General features: G+C 42.8%; 1 protein-coding gene across 1 annotated transcript in view; it reads left to right on the top strand.

The window, feature by feature from the left end:
- PAIP1 (poly(A) binding protein interacting protein 1) overlaps window positions 1-13618 on the top strand; it is a 659103-nt gene extending 645485 nt beyond the window's left edge. The window contains exon 10 of the mRNA XM_085638605.1: window positions 12958-13618. Within this exon, the coding sequence (XP_085494731.1) occupies window positions 12958-13045 (88 nt within the window). The 3' untranslated portion in view covers window positions 13046-13618. The remainder of the gene's footprint in view (window positions 1-12957) is intronic.
- The last annotated feature ends 5303 nt before the right edge of the window (window positions 13619-18921 follow it).

The following is an 18921-nucleotide window of genomic DNA, read 5'->3' as shown; positions in this document are numbered from 1 at the left end:
TCATATTCATTCAGATGACGAATGCTGAGAGAAACTCTTAGTTTGGAGTGAGTGTTAATGTCTACCAGAGCTGAAGGGCGTGCGGATAGACAATCTGCTGACATGGAGACCAGAGGTGCCCAGAATGAATCAGTCATGAGTGTGAAAAGTAAGTCAAAGACTGAAGGACACAAGGTGATGTCTGCATGTAAAAATAAGTTGTTTTTAGATGTAGAGTTTCGTTTCCACACGAAAGGCATTGCCCTACCATTGGACAGATATGTAAAGGCTGTGGGAAGGAGAACCATTTTGTAACTGTTTGCAAAGCAAAAAGCAAATTCGTCACGGTGTAAAGCCAAAATGGCCCCCGGAACGTTCCAGAAGCAACGTTCGACGCACACCCACAAGGCCAAGCGGCTACATCAGTTAAGACAATTCGACACTGAACGAAGTCAGTTGTCATCTAAATCATCATCAAACAGTTCTTCTATATCAGTATCAAGTGAAAGTGAAGAAGGTGGTTGTGCCATGTCGATATTTAACTCAGAAAAGAGTGCACATGTTGGACTGGACACGTGTAGATAAATGTTAGTCAAAGAAAAGACTACATGTCAAAGCACCAAGGTTGTTCAAACATCCAAAGTAAATGGTTGTTCGATAACTTTCATAATCAACAGTGATGCTTTGATAAATATTATGCATGAGGACAAATAGAATCAATTGTCTCCATTACCTCAACTTATGCTGTTGAAAAGTGTATACATGGGCTGCACCGATGCCCTTAAAAAGTCAAGGTTTGTTTGTAGCAACAATAAAACACAAGTAAACGAAGGTGCAAGCACCCATCGATGTGCTTCAAGGTACAACGTCAAGTGCCTGTCTACTCCACTTCAGCACAGCTGCTGATATGGGACTGATTTCCGTTAACTACAACATGAATTCTTACCACAAATAGTAAGTTAATTCTCTTCTTTGTTTCATGGTTTAGGAAAGCTTAAGACAATGAAAGTAAAGCTGCAATTTTATGAGGACGTCCTTGTTGTTGCTCTAAGACCTAGCTGAATTGCTCTTAATTTACATGACACTGTTGAAAAAGAACTTAAATCGTTACTTAAGCATATCATTGAGCATTCTACTGGTCCCACGCAATGGGTTTCTCCCATAGTGGTAGTACCCAAAAGGACAGTGAAGGACATGTACATGTGTCAGGCAAACAAGCCAATTGAATGAGAACGACATCCATGTCATGGCCTGTGTCGTGTTAGGCCTTTCTAAATGGGAATCAGTGCATCCTGCCTTTTCTAAACGTCACTGGCTGCCAAAAGAACACAATTTAAAGCGTTATGTATTGCTCACAAGCTAAAACATATTACCAGCACCAACATCCTTCAGCATCTCATTATCCCTTACAGAGGTGGCAGGGAGCTGAGATCTAATTACCTCTCCCCGTTGACTGTCCCCAGAATCAGGAGAGCAAGAGATGAAGGCCATTTCTTTGCATATCAGTTTGCAAAATTATGCAACTCCCTCCCTGTTGGCTTAGAGCAAATAGAAATCTGTTGAACTTTAGGAAACCGCTGAAAACAGATGTTTAACTACAATTGGGTGTGTCTCACTGGGTCCTATTAGCGCTGGGAAGCCAGGTCTTGGGTAGTTATGTGCATAACAAAATCCTAGACATAGACTCCGCAGAGCTTGTGATGTGAGAGGACTGAAAAGAAGGATGATTTAGAATGTTGAATTTGCATTTCGTTACACGTAGACAAATAAAGACGTGTAACACTAAGCTCCGTGTGTTTTATACTCCTTGGCGGGTACCCAGGGTGGGGAAGATGTTACAGTGCTGGTGTTTAAATCCTGAATTAATCACCCAGTTAAAGGCCGATCTGATAGCAAGCAATTGACGGCAAGTGAATGATGCGGCTTGTCTTGATATTGATTGAGATAAAGTAGAATACATATGCAAAGGCTAATGCAACACAAAAGCAGGAATTACAAGTTATTTATCGCGAACAGGAGTTTTAAGTAAATAAATTAGAATTAATTACGCAGCGCAGGTGTCATCATTGTGAGATGTTAGAGATGTGAGAGCTATCCCATCCATGCTTATATTCTAGCATGATTTAAATTAAAAAAACATTCACTTAGTGAATAATACGGATAATGTTGTAACCATACTGTTCCATTCATGAAGTGTATCAAAACCGTTGTTAACAGAATTGCCTTTGGTTATCCAGTGATATTCACATCTTGTGAACAGCTGTGATAGATTGCCATCTCTCGGAGCTAGTTGTAGTTTTTTCCACTACATGCGAAGTAAAGTCCATTTCAGTGTGGTTGTGCATAGTAAAATGTGCTACAAGAGAAGCATGTTATGTCTTATAACGAAGTTGGTTTTTATGTGGAATAATCTGTTTTGACCCTTTGGGTTGTTTGTGCCTCCGTCCCTCATCTCCTTGTGTTTCCTTTGTTTGCCCTAAGTTGGGAGGGTATGCCCAGACGTGGGTCCCTTGCTCAAGCTGCCACTGGATTCAAGCTAGCCTGTCTGATGACGGGTGTTACACGGAAACCGGTCCCAGGATGCTTGTTTCCGGTCCAGGGAAGACCTGGCTTGGCAGTTCGGGCTGGACTGTTCCCATGAGGCACAGAGTCGAGACTGATTTGCATACAGTTGGGTCTGAACTGGGGTGGCGAAGTGAGCTAAAGAACGATGATGGATTCAACCCAGATCTGTGACGGGGGGGGGGGTGTATGAAAAGTTTCAGCGCTCGATTCATCAACTCCTTGTGTTTGCTTTGTTTGTCTGATATACAGAAGCCACACGAGCAATAAGTATCATATATCACATTAGTGGATCTGCAATTGGTGAACTGTTTGAGTATATGTGTTACAGTCCCGTGTTTAAATTGTTTGGTGTTTGTAAACACACTGAGCAATTCTGTCATTTAGATTGGCTGATTATTGGGGACAATCCCCAACTGGTCGTGATCTTCAGGTTATGTACAATGTTTTTGTGTTCTCATGTCATGGCACGAACCAGGTGGTCTTTCAGATTGTGACTTCTTTTGTAAGATAAAAGGAGCAGTTCAGAAAATAGTTAATTAAACTCTGACCATACCAATTCTTTTTGATAATTTTGCCAATTTGGTTGCTGAAAGACTAAATGTTGTTACAAACGGAAAGTGTGTTTTTGGCCTCTTTAGGGATATGAAACGTGGGTCTAGGACAGTACCAGGCTCGTTTGAGAGACCTTGATACCAAGCCAGGAACATCAAACTTGTAGTTTTTTCCTGAGGATGGCAGCCTCCAAAGTACTTTGCCATTTACAATTCCTACTGATGTGTAGAAATTGTCAATAGCGCAATCTATCACAAAGCCTCTCATGATTACTTCAATATAGTAAGAAGGTGTTTCTCTGTGTGGATCTTTGATATAATGAGGTACCAGTTTGCCACCTGATGGCTGTTCGGTAAGATCTGGGAAGCGCAAATTATATTTCTCGTCTTCAAATGTGAAAGTCAAATGCTGGAGTGCATGATTGAGCCAGTTAATCAAGTCTGAAAGATTCTTGGAGCCTCTCCAGATGAGGAAGACTTAATCAGTGTAACATTTCCAGAGGCGAATCCTCTCAAAGTCGGGATTTGTGGGTGTAAGGAGTTGATTACACTAAGTTGTCCAGATATAGAATCGCTAAAGTTTGGTGCGAAGCACACACCCTTAGACACCCCTTCTTCTAGAGATAGTAGATGTCTTTAAAAAGAAAATAATTGTTCATGAATACTATTTCAAGTAATTCAACTATAAATGAGGAGGGTAGGCATACTGGTGTGGTGTAGAGTCCAGCAGTTGTATTTATAATCAGAATGCCGTCACGTGGCGAGATGCTAATATGAAGTGACTCAGTGTTTAATCAAACTAAGATTTCACTGTCAGTCAGAGACCATATTCCCTATGATTCTTATTAAATACTTACTGCCCCTTAGGTATGGCTGTGTGTTGGGTACAAAGGGCTTGATTAGAGTTTGGCAGATGGGTTAGTCTGTTACAAACGTGACGGATATCCCGTCTGCCATATTACAAGTGCTTTATATCCAGTGGTGCTTGTAATATGTCAGACAGGATATCCGTCACGTTTGTGACAAAGTAACTAGTCTGCCGAACTGTAAGTCAGGCCCAAAATCTTTATAAAAACATCTGCATACTTACCTAGTGGCTCTAGAATTGTGGCACAGCCTGAGACAACTGGGCAGCCCAGGTATCAGTTATGTTTTTATTGATTTTGGGCAATGTGTAAATTGCCGAGGTCCTGGGATGATTATTATCGAGAAACAATATTCCTTTTTAGGTCTCGGCTAGCGAAGGCTGCGCTTGCGCAGTCTCGCTCGCGAGATTTAATGACTTGGAGAAGAGGGGCTTGAACCCGCCCCTCTTCTCTCCTCTTCTCCATTGGCTGGCCTCTTAAATGCTGGCCAGCCATTGGAGAAGAGGTTTGTCTCGCAAAACAAGCCCCGTCCTTTCCGGATTCGGGGGTGTGTTTTTTCGATGGGCGTGTTTTTCTCTCCTCCAGCCAATGGCAAGAGGAGAGAAAAAGAAAATCACGCCCCCGAATCCGAAACCGCCGCTGCCTTTCTCCGAGGCATTTCTGCTTCACCTTGGAGAAAGGCGGTGGTGTGCTTGTTGTTTGTCAGATGGTGAATGAAGGCGAAAAGAAGGCGGCTGCACCAGCCACATGAAACTGAATGAAAAGGCATGGAGGTGGATTCGATTGATCATTATGCCCCGGCAGAACCATATTCCCTTAGTTTAAGAATGCCACAGCACACGAAGTTGACAAAAGATATCTTCTAAAGAAATATTTAGTCATATCAAATACATTACCGGCGCTAAAATAATAGATTTATTACGCTACAATGGAAAATCATATTTAGTAGACGAATTTGTGTAAAATAGTGTATGTATAATATAGAAGGAAACTATCGAAATATACATTAAATGAGATCCTAGTCGGTAGAGAAAGCTTGTTAGGTATACCTTTACTTTATTTTACATCTATCCTACAGATGTTTGGTGGTGAAATAGTCCAACCAAAGATGGCGGACAGTTAGCAACTAGATGAATGAAGCCCTCAGTCAGCAATGTTTTAGTTAGTCTAGATGTCCTTGATTGAAGGCCGGCCGCTATGGCCTAGTCAGTGTTTCTTCGTCGCTGGTTGGAGGATGAAGGCTCCCTGGCGTCAGGAGGCCCCAGTCACCGGTGGCGTGAGCAGGAGGGGCCTGGCAGCAAAGGGTGTTTTCAATGTAGAGCCGCGCGCACACTGGGATCTGGAGAGGCGGCGACAGACACTGAGGGAGGGACGCTTCACATCATCCGGAGGGGAGACCCTCCCCTTGACAGACGCACGCCTGACTCACCGGTGACTGAGCTGACCCCTCCTTCATACTCATCAACGCAAACTGTGGCACCGAGCTAGCGCTCTTGGACCCGCTCAAAACAAGCACAGACCCCCCAGCCATGTGGACTCCCTCCTGCAAAAGCCTTGGACACGCTTGCTCGGAATTTCTCATCCTTCTACTCCTGGCTTCCCAACCTCTGCAGGTCAGTAGCGCTCGCATCAGTTTGACCCTTGTATCGCCCTGAAAACAGTTCTGTAGGGATTGTAAAATGATTAACTTATTCTGTAGTGTTGCGCATGCCTTCTGCAATAGCTTTGAAAGTCAACAGTTATTGAGAGCACGAACGGTTCTCCTGTTGAAAAAACTCTCCACCTTGGAACATGAAACGCATTTTGTGTTTTAATCATAATTTGCCGTTATCCAACAACTCTTACAATGCCAGTGACAAGTTTTACGTGCGAACAAAACAGTTCTCATGGTTATGTGCAGGGCTGGAAATGGAAAATATATTCCGGAATCCCATATATCGGGGGTCAATGAGTAGCAGCAGAATGGGGGTGGAGTCAAAAGGGCTGATGTCCGACAGTTAACTTTTATTTTTATTAATTGTGCCCTAAATAAAGTAGAAACAAAGCCCATTCCAAATGTGTTAATGGATCTATATTGGCCTACTTAAGGGGACACAAACTGTCTGCTTTATAAAATGTCTCACCGGGTTGATGCACCGGCTGCATAGATCTTTGTGTACACAGCAAGTGCGTTTACTTAACTGGCGACATCTGTATACAGTCGCGCAGCAAACCAAACAATGGGGACTAGCTTATCCTAGTGACGCCAGCACAAGCACATGGGACATTACACTCACAAGCCGGCTGAGGGAGCGCAGATGGCTGTGTGTGTGGGTGTGAGTGGCTCAGTGTGCGTGTGGGTGGCTCTGTGTGCGTGTGGGAGGCTCTGTGTGCGTGTGGAGGCTCTGTGAGGGTGGCTTTTTTTGTAGGTGGCTCTATGCGTGGTGGCTTTCTCTGTGTGGGTAACTGTGTGTGTGTGTGTGTGGCTATGTGAGTGGCTGTGTGTGGGTGGCTCTGTGTGTGGGTGCAAATGCAATATGTCTCGCATTTGAGAGTGATTAAGCTATTGACATTGTAAATAACAATTCCGTTTCTTTAAATGTTTTAAAAACAAAAATAATGTCATGAGCAATGCCAATAGCTCTAACTTTAACAATGCCAAGACCATTGCATTGTAAATGCTTGTTGCTGATGATGCGAGTCACTAGAGCAGATTTAGTAATTCTTTGGGTGTAATTTTGAATTTGATGTAAGGGGTTAGCGGAAAGAAGGCATTAAATCACTATTGGAAAGTTCCTGCCTGATTTCATCGACTGGCCTGTCTTAACGATTCTGCCACCTTTGTGTGCCAGTTTCATAATGGTTATATGGTCATGTTTGAGCATGTTCAAAGACCTTCTTTTTTGTAAAGAGTAGTTGAACGGAACGTATTTAAAAGATTGGTTTAGTTCCATTGTTTTCTCTAGTACTAATCTTGCAAAGGCCAATCTTTTAGGTAGCATACTGGAGGAGGGAGGAATAAATGTAGAGGGCAGGTGGAACTAGTTATTCTCAGTGTTAACCACATCTGACTTGTCAGAGGTGTAGAATCAGAGCCCGATTCTTCTAAAGAATTTCAAAAGGTCCTCATGTAGTGTGAAAGAAACACTATGTTCAGTAGGAGTTAAAGACAATACCCTTGCTGAGTACATTGATCTCAGTAGAGGGGAGTCGGTGATTAGGCAACTTAAAAATGGGAAGTGCATTCATCTCAGGATTGAACACATTAACTGTAGTCAGTGTGTTCATGGTGGCCGTTTTTGTTAGCCACTATGTTTTTTCCTTATGTCAACTCATCTTGTCTGTATTTATTTTAGGACTGCGCCTATTCAGACTTATTTGTGAATCCCTTTTAGTTTGTGTGTCACTGTGTGCACACCTTTGTGTTCTCAACCAACCTCCCACCCTCACGCTCCAATCATATATTTTAAATGTGTTTGCATATTCTTTGTCGTCTTTCAGGAACTTTATGAACTAAACTCTGAGGTCCGATGGATATGGTCTCTGCTGTAAATACCACTTAATACTTATGTAATCAATATTACAGGATGGTAAAAATTCTCCTCCTGCAGCAACTATTTTCATGTTCATTCATTCCACTTTATTGTCCGGATGATGACATGCTAAATTATCCAAGGTTGAAACATTGGTGACAGCTACCCAGCTGAAATAAAAATGTCTTGATTGAACTATGTGCAGTAAGAATCTTGAACATTTGTCATTGTGGAAACCATTATCTACATGTGTGAAAAAAACATAAATGCTGTGTTGACAGTTTTTCTTCATCTGTCTGTTTACCCAACACATTGAGCACTTACTATAGATATGTATGCTGCATATAACCATGCAACTATAAAATAAAATTGTATTTCAGGACATCTAGTCTGTGTCTGTAGTGCTTAAATGATTACTCATTCCTGTACTTGTGGGTCTACTGCAGCTCTTGTTGTAATTATTTGCCATTGACCTCAGTGAACATCTCTAAACAGGGTTTCTCTGCAAAGTATTATTACTTAAAGTGAAATGGATGCACTTGTTATTTCATTGTGTGAGGTCGCTATTCATTGAAGAACCATCTGTTTTTTCTTGATGCATAAGAATTTAGTAGTGTTAAAATCAGAAGGGTAAGGGAACCAAAGGATTGTAAGATTACAAATGGCTCGATTGTTTTGCTATTGCTGTGTCTGGAAATTGAGTGCTAATGGAGTGTGACCTAGGAGGTTTGCCAAGGCTACATTTATTCTACAAAGCAAGCTTCAGACACTAGTATTCTCGAAAATACCTTTTGATTGGTACTTCTGTTAACCATATATGCATCAGCTTAGTTGTAATTTCTCATATTTTCTGGTACCTAAAGACTTGAGCCAACCTGCCCCATGCGTCCAAAAAAGCTAACCAGCAATAAAAACAAGCATAAAAAATGCAATAGTTCTCGCCTTTCATTACGTTAAAGCCATTTGCTTTGCTATACAATACCATTAGCAAAACAAATGGCTTTAACTTAATCAAAGGCGAGACCTATTGCATTTTGGTGCAGAGGATAAACCACTGGGGATGTGTGTTCCTGGGGCAGAATGTGTGTAGCTATCAATCTGCATGCATGCATGCAGTGTCAAGGATGCACTTGTGTGTGTGCATGAATGGGAAAGGTGTGACAGTGTGCATAAAGTTTACATTAGGCTGCCTTTTCCAGTGGAACAGGTGCGGGGAAGGCTATTAAGAGATTAGGAAAAGCGGCCTTCCAATTTTACTTATTTTGTGAATAAAATGATTTTTTTGCATGCACCAGGAGTCTCTATATAGAGCTAATGGTGTCTGCGAAGCAGATGAATGGCCAACAATGCCACTGATGATTTTAAAGTCCTGTCAATGTCCGTAGAAAATGAAAACAAACAAGACAGAGAAGCTCTGCAATCTGCTCCGCGGAGCAAACAATAAATTCTCTGTTCTGTTTCCTGTTCCATAGGTTACCAAGACCCCGTCCGGATCACAAATTGCTTGATTTAAATTTAAGACCACCCCAATAGCTCCTACAGAATTCAAATGAGGCTGGGTGAAGTGTGTCAGTAAGTTGAAAAACAACCTACTAAAGGCAGAGTCGGAATCTAGCATACAAAGGGAAGTCGGGGTACTAAATCACACACTGCGTTAAGGGTTTTACATGGGAGAGGAGACTCCGGGCACCCTTGCCAGAAACGCACCGTTAAAGCAAAAAAAACTAAACCACCCAAACAGAAAACCAATGTTAATTCATCCAAGCAAAACCACCAGCGCGAACGCCTGCAGCTTTTAAGCTGCAGTAATAACTTTTTGTTTTTACTACTGGTCCAAAATGTTAAGTCCTCATTGTTATACTAAAAAGTTACCAAAGATGGCCTTATCTAATGTTTGGTTAAATCGAGTAACCAGCCGCCTGTATGAGGACATCACACCCAGTTGTACCCTTGCCCACCTCCCTCCGCCCGGATTGGCTGGCGATGTATCAGTTCTGAGATGTGCCAGAGCGGAACCTATGCCAGTTGGAACTGGTAGGCGCAGCGTGAGGCATGAGTTATGTTTTCTTCGCTTATTGGCTGCCTGCGTGGTGCCCATGTTACATCATGCACGAATACGCACACTTGTTTCTTTAAGTGGGATGAAAAACCTGGGGGAAGAGGGGGGGGGAAAAAACACCTAAGCTAAAAAATCTGTGCTTATTAGCATAGTTTGCCGCCCGACTGGTATTTTGCTGTTTCTATCATTGCATCCAGATACAAAAGTAACATTACACATACAAGCCAGGACTATTGGCTTTGTCACTGGTTGTTAGTTGCATGAAATAAAAATAGCATCAATTGTGGCTTCGTTGTATACTGTATTGAAACACTTCCATTCTGAAATGATGAGACTGTGAAATAACTAAAACGAGTCTATTTGAAGTTACCTCAAAGGCAATGAAGGGCTGTAGAGTTGATAATTTTTTCACCCTTAGAGTGAGGGCAAAAATAAAGAGCCTGATAGGGACCCGTCTCGGCACCTGCTTTTTAGAACTGCAGCACCGGCAGGACCCGGCCCACTTCAAGCCCTGGTCGGGGGTATTAGAGTAAGCTGCCAGTGCCTTGCCCTCAGGCTTTCATTTGAAATGCGGAATGGACACACCTGCCTTGCTCTTAGTTCTTAATGCTAAGGTTGGGATCAGGGTAGGGCTGGGGGGTAGTAGTGTGTGTGCAGAGTTTACGGGTCACTAAACAGTGGTCTGCCCAGGCTGTTTCATGTCACGCTGGTGAGGGACAGAATGCAAGTATACCTGTGCTGCTGGATTTTTAAAAATATTTCCGTCTGGGTTTGTGCTGAGCCGTGTGCAGTATGAGGACATCACACACAGTTGTACCCTTGGCCACCTCCCTCCGCCCGGATTGGCAGGCGATACATCAGTCCTGAGGTGTGCCAGAGCGGAATCTATGCCAGTTGGAACTGGTAGGCACAGCGTGAGGCATGAGTTATGTTTTCTTCGCTTATTGGCTGCCTGTGTGGTGCCCATGTTACATTATGCACGAATACGCACACTTGTTTCTAAGTGGGATGAAAAACCTGGGGGGGGGGGGGGTGTCTCTCAAAGGGGCGTGGCCGACCTCATAAGGTCATGGCTTAAAAACACCTAAGCTAAAAAAATCTGTGCTTATTAGCATAGTTTGCCACCCGACTGGTATTTTGCTGTTTCTATCATTGCATCCAGATACAAAAAGTAACATTACACATACAACAAGCCAGGACTATTGGCTTTGTCACTGGTTGTTAGTTGCATGAAATAAAATTAGCATCAATTGTGGCTTCATTGTATACTGTATTGAAAACGCTTCCATTCTGAAATGATGAGACTATTTGAAGTTACCTCAAAGGCAATGAAGGGCTGCAGAGTTGATATTTTTTTCACCCTGAGAGTGAGGGCAAAAATAAAGAGCCAGATAGGGACCCGTCTCAGCACCTGCTTTTTAGAACTGCAGCACCGGCAGGACCCGGACCACTTAAAGCCCTGGTCGGGGGCATTAGAGTACGCTGCCAGTGGTAGTGAGCAGGCAGGTGGAAATATAACGGCTGGAAACAGTAGAGTTAATTGATTCATAAAGCTTGCAGGTATGTTTGCGCGCATTACTGTACACAGACTCAAAGATCCACGGTTGGTTCCTGTTGTCCTTGGCTGGTTGTGTTTCTTTATATGTTTACTGACGGACCCCAGGGACCCTCAGGATTGAAGGGGACTTAATCCCCCAACTTAAAACGCGCCACGGGTCGCGTTTGCACAGTGGTGAACGGAGGGGGCGGGGCCTGAGGTGACATGTGTGCAAACACACCCTGTGGTGCTTTTTAAGTTGGGGAATTAATTCCTCTTCAATCCTGAGGGCCCCTGGGGTCCAGCTAGCCCACCAGGTACCTCCAGTAAGCGCCACAGGCCTGCGTTGCAGAGAGGTGGTCCAGACCATGCCTGTTTTTACACCTCTCTGCAATGCAGCTCTGTGGCACTTACTGGAGGTACCTGGTGGGCTAGCTGGACCCCAGGGGCCCACAGTATTCAACGGGACTTAAACCCTCAACTTAAAACGCGCCACGGAGCGCGTTTGCACAGTGGTGATGGAAGGGGGCGGGGCCTGAAGTGACATGTGTGCAAACATGCCCTGTGGCCCGTTTCAAGTTGGGGAATTAATTCCCTTTCAATCCTGAGGGCCCCTTGGGGCCAACCTGCCCACCAGTAAGCGCCAGAGGCCTGCGTTTCAGAGAGGTGATCCAGGCCATGCCCCCTTTTACACCTCTCTGCAACGCAGCTCTGTGGCACTTACTGGAGGTATCTGATGGGCTAGTTGGACCCCAGGGACCCTCAGGATTGAAGGGGACTTAATCCCCCAACTTAAAATTCGCCACGGGGCGCGTTTGCACAGTGGTGAAGGGAGGGAGCAGGGCCTGAGGTGACATGTGTGCAAACACGCTCTGTGGCGTGTTTTAAGTTGGGGAATTAATTCCCCTTCAATCCTGAGGGCCCCTGGGGGAAAACTAGCCCACCAAGTACCTCCAGTAAGCGCCACAGACCATGTCATGAGTGATGTAATATGTGACGTCATCAGCAGTGCATTACGGGGGCGCGAGTTATAGTTAGCTGAACTAACTATAACGGGGGAATTTCACGGGTTTTGTACGAGTGCAATGTCCAACTAACTATAACTTTCCCTAAAACCTATGGCTTTTTCAGTGAATTTCTAAGGTTTTTAAATGCTAATTACTAACTATAACATGCCTGAAACCTATGTTTTTTTTAGTGAATGCATATATGTGTATACTTGTGTGTGTGTATATATGTTTAATAGCTCGCTTCTGGAACAGAATCTCCAATACTTTATCCCGAGTACTGGAACATCACATCATTCTATTGCCAAAGAGTGCCTCATTGGAATACCTAGTGGGCAGTCCCAGGCGCAAGAGTAAGCTGCTGGGACTTGCACAACGAGATAGCGCCAAAGTTTGAAACCACCCACATTAACTCCCCACATACCATGTGGCGTAGTGGGTGGACTTGTATGCCCAATAGGAAGCACCTATAGATGCATCGATAGGGTATTCACAGAAACATTCTAAGATCTGTGGTAAATATTGGTAATATTTTTGACTAGATTTGATGAAGCTGACTGTGCCCTGGTGTACATTGCTGAAGGCTGTTCCCAGAATGTTGTATGTTACATGGAGCGTCTGGCTCCAGTACTGGTTTTGTTCATGTGTTACAAAACAAAACGAATCAAGTTGATTATCAAAACACATAAAAATCAATGACTTCATCAATGAAAAGGAAGCCCTACAGTGAGACAAAATATTGAATGGACTTTAAAATCAGTTGGTGTCAATGTATGTCTGAATGTTAAAAACAATTAAGACAATTTTGAATTGTAAACTGTTAATTAAAAAGTGAAGAAGACTCTTTTTGCTTTATTGACATTTATTTTATTGTTTTTCAGTTATTTTGACGATGATGAGATGGACCCAGAAATTGAAGAAGCATTTGAAAAATTCTGCTTGGAATCAGAGCGGAAGAGGAAACAGTGAACACTTAAAAAGCAGTATGACAGAATGTAGGCCTGGTGTTTAGCAGAATGTAACCCAAGGACACCTATCACAGTTTAACAAAATTAGCAATGTTCAGTTGATTCAATACTGAAGGTACAATACATAGCATATCTCTTTGCTGAGCCTGCCAAAAATGTATACTTATGGTCTTGTAAGTTTAAAATTAGTATGTATATAATATAGTTTATTTTATGTACAGTTACCTGAACAGGATGTTTTCATGGCAATAAAACTTGATTTGAAAGAAGTGTGCAGTTTAAAGTAAATATCACTGATGTTTACAAAGAATACACCTTGAATTTCTTAAGTGAAAAGTTCTATAGGGTAGAAAGCAAATTCATTCTGTTAAAAAAAAAAAAAAAAAGCAGAACTGGAGATTATTTGAGCATAATTATTGAATTTACTGTAACTTCTAAGGCTATAGTTTACATGGTTGTATACACTTTGAAAAAGCAGATCTTGAAACTTTAGTAATTGTTTCGTCAAAGGATAAAATCATGAAAGTTTTTGTTTTAAGGTTTTTTACAATAAAGTCCCTTTTTTAACTTACAACACGTATGTCATTTAAAGATTTTTCAACAAAATAACTAAATAATTTATTTTAGTTTGGAAAATTGGTTGCCAAATAGAAAATTCTACCACCTAACATTCCTTGCGTCAATAGATATTTTAGCACAGGACAAATTAGTAAGAAAAAGAAGCCCTGACATGTTTGTGTGTAGTACCACATTCTCATATAATAAACTGTTTATTTTCATTTGTCTTAAGACTTCGTTTTAGAAGTCCATGCAGTTGTGATGGGGGGGGGGGGGTTGTTATGGAAAGAATTGTCTTTTAGTTCTGCCTTAGGTGCAACAACAAGGATTTGTGGCTAGACCAGCACGGCATATGCAACCACTGCCATTTCTCCAGCAATGACGAGGCCACTTTCAAATTCTGGCTCCCTCCTTTACTGTAATAAACATAAACTCACATTTTGAAGGTGAGACGCTAGGTGCAGTGGTATGGTTCACCTAAAACGCAACATCTTTGGGCAAGAAGACTTCATTAACGTCGATCTAGAAGAGGTAGACCCCTCAGCTCTAACACACAGGGCAGTACCATCCCAGAGTCAGTCTCCTCACAGGCCTCTTAGGATGAACAGGAAGAGGTGAGACTCCAACCCTTAATTCATCTGGACAGAATGCCCAGGGCAACGGGTGCAACACTAGCTCTCAATGGCAAGGTACCTACACCTCGATCTTTCACACATAACAAGGCAGAAGCAGAGCACTGCTTCAGAGAGAGTCTGGCATCAAGTCTAGCCTAGAGTGGTGACAACTTTAGAGTCCTGCTCCACCAACAGGTTCTGTTTGAGCCAAGCATCTCCGTTGACACTCAGCAAGACTTCTTTCAAGGGTGTCGATCGATCCATACTGTTGAATCCTCCTTGCCCCCAAGGCACTGACCTTCCACCTTCAGAGACTGATGCTAATAGTTTCATCAAGGCCAGTGCCTTTGAAACCAACATCTGAGATCATTGTGGGCTCCATTGTGCAGCAGTTGCCTGTGGTCCTTGATTCAGTCCATAAGAGTGTGTTCTTTCACCAGGAACATCCTCACAAAACCATCCCCAGCTGAGCATCCTTCGCATTTCCACCTTTCCACTTTTCACAGAATCACAAGCTTACTTTTAAGGAACAGATAACCTTAGAAGCACCCATACGTCCTCACCTATAAAGTTTAGAGGTCGTGGCACAAATCCACTCCTCCCCCTCACCCCAACTCCTCCACTGCCAGCTTGGCGCCCAGGCACACCACTACCACATCAGTCTCCAGAGTCCTCAAGCAATCCTTACCTTCATCAGAACACTCCTGACGGACCCTCGGTGCCTTGGCAAGGGAGGACCCATGGAATCCAGTGTTAACCCTCCTGAGGCTCCACATCTAGACCCTTAACCCTCCAAACACTCTCCACCTGCCAGTAATTGAGGCTTCCACCCTATGCTTTAATTTGGATGTTATATATTTTCATTATGTACATTTTGTGCCCTGTTTTTTAATCTGATTCCACTGTTCTCTCCACCCTCTTTCCTTCCCCTCCCATTCTTACCTGTCATCCCTCATATGTCCTCCATAGAATGTTGAAAGCTAAGACTGGCTGGTATAAGCTGGTCATTTTTTTGACAGTTGGCAGTGACTTGAAAATACTCTTCTCATCATCCTTTAGTGAATTTTTCTTCATAAAACTGGTGTTGAGCTCAGTGCTGTACAAGAGGCAGCAGTGGTAATCGCTCCCCTAAAGCCTTCCTTTCACCATAGTTCACCGTGATTTTCAATTTTTCCAACCAACTAAGATCCTGTTGCTCTTCAGACATTTCAGTCAGCTTGTAGTGTCTGTCTTGTCTACTGTGATCTACACTTTGACGGTTTTGTGAGGTGTGGAGCGCGTTATTTCCGGCCCTGCCTGTTGGATTTTTTTTCCTCAGTTGTCTTATCCTCTTTTATCCTGTGTTGCCCTTTTTCTGCGTAGCGGGCCCAGGGCATTTCGCTTCCTAATCTCTGCCTGCTCTCCTGCTGCTCATATTTTCAGGCCTCAGTACTATAGGCTACATGACAACTTCATACCGCTCTTCAATTCTCCTAAGCTACTTTGCCATTTCACTGCTACTTCTACTACTTGCAAAGTGAACCTCTCCTGCAGTGCTACTCTGGGGACCTCACCTTGTTGCTGCTCTTCTCCTAGTCAGCCCCACCTGTCATTACACCACAACTCTACTCCGCATTGGCCCATGTAGGCAGGGCTCTCCGCCAACTTCTTCCTGGTACACCTTCCCACATTGTAATAGAAAACGTTCTCTTAACTCTGAGATGACCCAACAGCACTGATTTAATAGCTGCATTTTAATAGATACTAGTACTATATTACCTATAGTCATTGGATGTTTTCCTGTCATGGGGTTCAACTTTTTCCCATCACTTTTTTTCAGTACAGTGCTCTTTAGTGCATTATGAGAGTACACCTTTTACACAGACTATTGTTTCCCTTTTCTCTTTAATCTCCTTGTGAAGTTAGACTCCGACTAGCATGTCCCAACCTCCACTCTTCCTAAATAAAGCTGGTGAACTCATTATACAGTGGAAATGATCGATACAATTATTTGAATCATACCTCATTTCTATTGGACAAGACAAGTTTAACCCTTTAGATATGTAGTTAGTGAAAGGCGCAGAATCTAAGAGTTCAGGGTAAAAATGAAAAAGTGGCTGGATATATTGCAGTAGTTGGGGGACTCTTGAATACTTGTGTGATTCTCTTACCCGAGATCAGCTAGTCTGCAATTTGCGAATCCAGGGAAAAACTGCTGGCCAAGAACCATGGCCTTAAAGAGTTTCGACATTTCCAAGGGACTAGAACATGCGGTGGACTGTGTAAGGGAAATTAAGATGTTAGTGCAGTTAAAGGAATAGTAAAAGGAGAACCATCTGTCACCAACAATGAGAAGCCTACCAATAAGTTGATACAAGTCAGAGGCAAAGTCAAGTGCTACAACTTTGGTATCAACAACCACCTAGTCCAAACTCCAAATTGGCAAGTGATGAGTGCTGCACGTTTGGGGAGAAAAGCCATTTTGCAGAGTATGCAGAGAACAACAAAACAGAAGTGTCAACCTTGTGGAACCATTAGAACAAGAAGAAAGGAATTTAGTTTTCCATGTGAGATAAATGGGAGGATTAATCTGCCTAGTTATGAGATTAAGTTGGAAGATAACAAATGTTTGCTGACTTGTGTTTTCCCTTAACATTGCTAGACAGTCAAGTATTTAATCAGACATATATATTCTTGATCACCCTGATATGAATTAAGGAAGGTACAATTTGGACCGGATTTCTCTTGAAGGAATCGTGAAGTTGACAATATCCTTAAAGGGCAGAGCCACTTTTGAAAAGGTGTAGCCAAGAAAGGATATCATTTGCTGACTTAGAGACACCAGGGTATTTAGAGATCAAACTACACCCCAGATAAATCAACCTTGTTCTCTTGCTGGGCATGTCCTTCTGTGGTGGTGAGGTTTGCAAAGAGTTTCTCGAGGTATTCACTAACTCGGGCTGCGGACTAGTTATCAACAGCATATCAAATTAAAATCCAATGGCAAGCCAAATGGGGAAGGTTCAGACAATTCCCCATCTTATACAGCTCCAATCAAGGATAAGTTAGACAAGCTATCACAGAAGGGCTTAATTGAACCCATCGACAATTGAATGGGTAGCCCCAATTGTAATAGCCAATAAGGTCATCAGGCTGTGTGTTGACCTACGGAATCTTGGCAGCAAAATATGGGTAGACAGCAGCTGCTACCAGGAATGCACAATATGCCTTCAGTATTCTTGATCTATCCTGAGCGTAGCATTAGGTTGAATTATATTCTGAATCTCGACCTCAAATCATTCATAATCTGGAACTTTTAGATACGTCAGAATGCCTTCTGGGCCTGCAACCAGTGCTGCTGTATTTCAACAAATCCTGCAGCATGTGCTTGATGTTTTGTGCAATGTCCTTTGTTTCCAGGACAATATCCTGGTTTATGGTTCCTCTGAACTTGCCCATGATCGGTCACTCAGAATTGCTTTACAAGTACCGCAAGAGGCTGGCCTCATCATAAAAACAAACGGTAATCTTCTCTGTTGAATACGTAGGTCATACTGTATACCAAGATGGAATTAAATCCAAGTTTGATCTGGTATAGGCAGTTGTGAAGGCTCTACCTTGTACCAACAAGGAAGAACTAGGGTCTTTCCTGGGACTAGTCGAATCATCTCAAGGTTTGTGGGGGGAAAAAATGTCCCTTGGAAAGCAGAACCAAATAAATCACTCTTACAAAAACAATTTTTCCGCTTTCTGTGGCACCAAGATTGACAGAGTTTTATTTGCATAAAAACAGCTATACACAAAGCATCTTCATTGAGTAAATTTAATGAATTTAAAACCACAATTTTGACCATCAACGCGGGCACCAAAGGGTCGGTAGCTAGTTTTACACAATTTGTAGATGGAAAGGAACACACTGTAGCTTTTGCCTACTGAGCCCCTGTAATGAATGTGCTTTTTTCTAAAAGGACACACCCAAACCCTGCACTCCCACTTTGGAGGCAAATATACAACTGCACCTTTAAATAATATACACTTTGAGCAGCACCCCCTAAGGATGAGGAAAAGGACGCAGTACACTCTTTAGGCGAGGCAAGAAAACAAATTCAGGTGCATTTAAAATAACACACACAAGTTTATTAATGCAATGTTTAGAAAGGTAGGTCAAATATATCAGTATATGCAGACTCCCAAATATCAAGTGAACAATTAAATGAACAATTAAAATAAAATGCAGTATATACAAGTAGCAAAGAGTAGACAATATATACAAAAGGCTTAGGAACACCTCACCGATTGAATTTGCATCATCCTTGCCAATTCAAGCTGGGGAAGCCCTTCAACAGCCCAGGAAGCAGTTCAATCAGGGCTCTAGTTCCGTCACCTCCACAGCAATACGTCTATTCTGTGGTGAACTTCCACCTGGCCCCCGAACGCTCCCAGCTTAAATATTATTACTCAACATGAAGCGAAGCTTCTAGAAAACCTCGCCCCCTTCTCATTAGAAAAAAAAACGGGCTGGCTGTACCAGTCAGCCAGTCTGCGTCAAGGCCAAGACGGAGGCTGGCCAAGCTCCCGTATTTTGACTTCGAGACAGAGTTGCACATTCCACAGATAATATCCAGTTCACTCTGATCAGTGAGGAGCGGAAAACAAGTGAAGAGCAGAAACCTGCCCTCCTCACTTTGCAGCTACATGCGAGCAGCAAGGCAAAGCCAGAAAACAA

Source organism: Triturus cristatus, chromosome 2_1 (assembly GCF_964204655.1).
Source record: "Triturus cristatus chromosome 2_1, aTriCri1.1, whole genome shotgun sequence".
In the NCBI taxonomy this organism is placed as follows: domain Eukaryota; kingdom Metazoa; phylum Chordata; class Amphibia; order Caudata; family Salamandridae; genus Triturus; species Triturus cristatus.
Note: the sequence above shows the minus strand (reverse complement) of the source record. Positions and strands in the feature narration are given on the sequence as shown.